The following is a 4,303-nucleotide window of genomic DNA, read 5'->3' on the forward strand; positions in this document are numbered from 1 at the left end:
GTTCCACTACAGTATACTGTAGCTCGGCCTTAAATATATTCAAGGTACACATAATAAATAACGTACTAACTGTACCAACAAAATTACTAACATTGATAATTATTACGAGCATAAGTGGGCAATTATTTTGAGCTGCTAAAGCTACAAATCGCCTGATGCACTAAGCATCATCATGAAATGCTTGCTGAAACACTAGAGACGGCTGGTGGTTGGCTGAGAAACGTAGAGCCGTAGAGCGAGCTCAAAAACTCGCGTGACGTGAAAGAGCGGCAAGAGCAGCAGGAGCGCGTGGAGTTTTCGAGTTCAGTGCGCGAGAATCCACTTCGGGCCGCTCATCGTGAAGAGTCGCAGCGCTGGTCGGAGTCTGTTGAGGGGAGCTTTCTCAAGCGGAGGAGGTGATGCGGCGGTGCCTGCGCGCGACGCGTCTATTTTCTTCTTTTATCGCGATGTTACCGAGACAAAGTACTGCGTAATTTGTGATTAACCAGTGCGCTCGCCCCAGTCGTGCCGAGCAGTGCCGAGTTCGATGTTTCTTAATCGGACAGGCACAGATGATACTCTTCGGTAGGCGGTCGTCGAGAGTCGTGCTTCATAAGAAACTCGTGCCACTCGGAATATGCTTCGGAATCCTGCTTTCGTTGACGGCCGTGCCGTTCATGGGCTGTCAGCAGCGGAAGTCGCCGCCCTCCGCAAAGGACGGCTTCTTGAGCTGGCAGCAGTCTGCACCAGTGGACGACGAAGACTTCGAGCCTGTGTTGCGCTTGGACGGCCACTCCAAGACTTCTCAGGCCAACAGCCCGGAGAAAGTGGCTCTCAAACGACCGCGATTCTACAGCACGGAACTGGAGATACGCGAGAAGCTGCTCGTCGTTGTGCTCACATCGCCAGAGACGATCGAGACCTTCGGTGCAGCCGTGAACAGGACGTTGTCCGGTCATCCGAACAAACTGATTTTCTATGCGTGTGCTTCAGACGGAGACAGCTCGGCAGCTGCTCTCAGTGCACCATCGGTATTGCAGCTGCCCGGCACAAAGTGCGACTCTTTGGCGTCTCATGTTCTCAGGCATCTCAGCATGAAGAACACCGCAAAAGACTTCGATTTTGTGTTTCTCATGCGAGATAGCACATACGTAAATGGTGAAAAGCTTGTTAGCATTGCTACTCACGTGAGTGTAAATGTAGAAGTCTTTCTGGGTAGGTCTACAAACGGGGCCTGCGATCTGGACGCTGGCTTGTTGCTGAGCAATGGAGTATTTAAGAAGGTGCTTGGAAATCTTGACTCGTGCCTGGTTGGGACAGGCGAAATCTTGGACGACCACATTGCCCAGTGCATTGCTAAAGTGTCTGGAGTTCCCTGCAGCGATGTTTTTCAGGTAAGCTGTAGTTTTTCAGGATTTTACTTTATACACACGAAACCTTCCCCTAGTAATGATATCCTTTTACTTTGTTTGTGTCTTATAGGAGCAGCCTTTCTACTCCTTGAACCTTGAGAAGGACTTTGGCTACGTACCAGATCCGGCAACTCTTACTACAAGGAAAGATTTCAGTGCAGTCGTGACTCTGTATCCAGTGCTGACGTCGAAGTACTTCTACCGCCTGCATCATCACTTCAGTCTCTACAATCTGCAAAAAGTGAAAAGACAAATTGCATTTACGGAGAAACAGATAGCTGACGTTGCTATTCATCTGCCCAATGACACAATGGGACGAGCAGAATGGCCTCTTGGTGTGGAGCCGACATTGAAACCATCCAACAGATTTGACATTATTCGTTCTGTGTACTTCAATGACACCCATCTATTCTGGAAAACAGACAATGAAGTCACTAGCCTGATTAGTGGAGCTGAAAAGCTTAGTATAGAGGACTTGAAAACGTCTGCAAAGGAATTTCTCTTGAACACTTTTCCCAAGAATAACCTAACAATCGTTTCTACTGTTGATGGCTATAGAAAGTTTGATCCAACACGAGGCCTTAGCTATGTGATGCACCTTCTGCTTTGGAATGAAACATCCAAAGCAGAGACTTCCAGAACTCTTGAATTCTTGCGGCCCCTTGGAAAGTCAGAAATTATTGGCATGCCTTATGTCACAGAGCATACACGGATCATTATGGTGCTGTTTGTCAAAGAAAAAGAACTGGACCATGTTGCTGTTTTCATTGAAGAGTATGCCAAGACTTGTCTAGAGAAGAATGATAATACTATGCTCTTGCTCGCTTTCCTGCAACCAGCTGGTGTGCCCGATGTGTTTGGAAACATCCGCAGCTTTGCTGTCTCCAGTTCAAACCGGTTTAGAAAGAGCAATGCTAAGCTCGCAACAATCAGTATTAGGATACCAGAGGATCGACGGGTTCCTTCAGACTTTGCACTGATTGACCTTGTGGTGCGAAAGCTGCCCCAAGACTCCCTTATCCTCCTTTGTCAGACAGGAATGGAGATCAGGACTGACTACTTGAACAGGGTCCGCATGAACACAGTGTCTGGTGTCCAGGTGTTCTTGCCTATTCCATTTACTCAATACCACCCCATCATCACAGAGCAGGATCCCATTGCTCCAGCCTTCCTTGAACTCAAGAGGGAAAATGGTTTCTTTGACAGTAATAACTTCAAGCATTTCAGCTTCTATGTCTCAGACTACTGGCGTCACCGTGCACTTATTGCCAAAGAGGTGCCTTTAGCGCACAGCAGCACAGACCTAACAGCTGACCATTACCATGATCTTACCTTTGGCATTGTGGAACTCTTTCTAGTGTCGAAACAAGTTCATCTACTAAGGGCAGTTGAGCCTGAGTTGCGAGTGCGGTACATCTGGAGAGAGTGTAGTGATGAGCCCAACCTCAGAGCAGCTGAGAACTGCAAATTATCTAGACTCTACTCTGTGGGCAACAGAGGACAGCAAGCCAAATTTCTTGCCTCCCAGACCACACCTGCAGTTGCAGGCAGTGATGTTTCTCCTAGTTCCTGACACCCATCAAGCTGCACATTTGACAACTCTTCAGAAGGGGCATAGCCCCCTAGTACCCATCAGCACAATCACTCTCCGCTGCCATTCCTGGAAGGTAATCTTGCAGGTGGGCGTATGTATGAAGAGTGTCTAGACAGCTCCTAGATGCTCATGAACTTTTTTTTTTTTTGTCATTGCCTCCTCAAATTGTTCCCAGTGGTTTTTCCCGCATTTTTCTTTTTTTTTTTTCTTTTTTGTGTGTGTGACTTGTACAGTTTTATTTTTGTGGTCACGAAGAGTTACAATTAAGACTGCCAATTTTACACTCGCTTCATAGACGTTTCCAAGGCGTCACTTTTACATTTTAACTGTTTTTATCATGTGCTGCAAAGTGCACCAAGACATTTACATTTTGCATTTGTTTTTAGGTAACATTTTTATTATTTTTACTGTGTCTCTATACAATTCTGTTTTAGGCTGTTAAATTTAGTGCTGCTCAATCAAGTACACTTGTACTTGTCAGTGGTCGCTGTGCCTTTTGATACTGCATATGAACTTCTTGATTGTTGTGATGACATCTAAGCAGCACCATTTCCAGATTTCTTCATTCATCACTGTTATTAAACATGTTGCATACTTTTTCTCCTCGTTTTTATATTGTGTTTTTCTTCATCTCAGCTCAAACAAAAATATGCTGGGCTGCCTGTTACCGGTATTACAGGTCCCGTAGTTATAACGATTCGCCTTAGCAAAGCAGTGAATGCGAGCGCAAACTTTTGCAGATTATCATTTGCAGTTTATATGTCTGCTTCTCATCTAACTCTGTTTCAAAACGGCGTGCGCTCGGGGCCGTCTTCGGTGCCTAGTTCAGGCCGCTTACAGTGGATTTACAGCCCTGCGGGACGGCAGCCTTTGGCCAGTCTCGGCTGGCGCTCCCTTTCACGAGTAGCAACCCACAGCGGTGCAGATTGAAACGGCCCTGGCATTCTGCTTCACGTGCTCGGTCTTTTCTCCGCGCCCTGTATGCCAAGTATTGCCCGAGTTTCCGACGCGACAAGCTCCGCGAGCCACTCGGAAGCGCGACCGACTTGTGGGAGGCGAAATCTCTCCCTCAAACTTTCGCAATCGTCAAGCCGCTTGTTAGCCAAGGAGGTTTGTTACTAACGCTTGCGCGCACGTGTTCGCTGGCTTCCCTTGCTCGTGATGCGTCATTGACACGCTTTAACAACGATCTTAAAAATTAACAGTTAAACGATCGACCGAGGAACGATCTTTTAGAAGCGCTGGAGTGAATTGACAGCGCAGGATAGAATCAGAGCTGTAGCGCAGCTGGCTGCGACTGCGTGTTCTCTATGCAGTC

At 47.1% G+C, this 4,303-nt stretch overlaps 1 protein-coding gene across 1 annotated transcript; it reads left to right on the top strand.

Moving 5' to 3' along the window:
- The first annotated feature begins 212 nt into the window (after nucleotides 1-212).
- LOC119442790 (chondroitin sulfate glucuronyltransferase) lies at nucleotides 213-3,586 on the top strand. Its single transcript, XM_037707813.2, has 2 exons — nucleotides 213-1,373; nucleotides 1,462-3,586. The coding sequence occupies exons 1-2, from the start codon at nucleotides 552-554 to the stop codon at nucleotides 2,962-2,964; spliced, it is 2,325 nt and encodes a 774-aa protein (XP_037563741.1). The 5' UTR covers nucleotides 213-551; the 3' UTR covers nucleotides 2,965-3,586.
- Nucleotides 3,587-4,303: the final 717 nt, after the last annotated feature.

The sequence above is a fragment of the Dermacentor silvarum genome, chromosome 2, assembly GCF_013339745.2.
Source record: "Dermacentor silvarum isolate Dsil-2018 chromosome 2, BIME_Dsil_1.4, whole genome shotgun sequence".
Taxonomy (NCBI): domain Eukaryota; kingdom Metazoa; phylum Arthropoda; class Arachnida; order Ixodida; family Ixodidae; genus Dermacentor; species Dermacentor silvarum.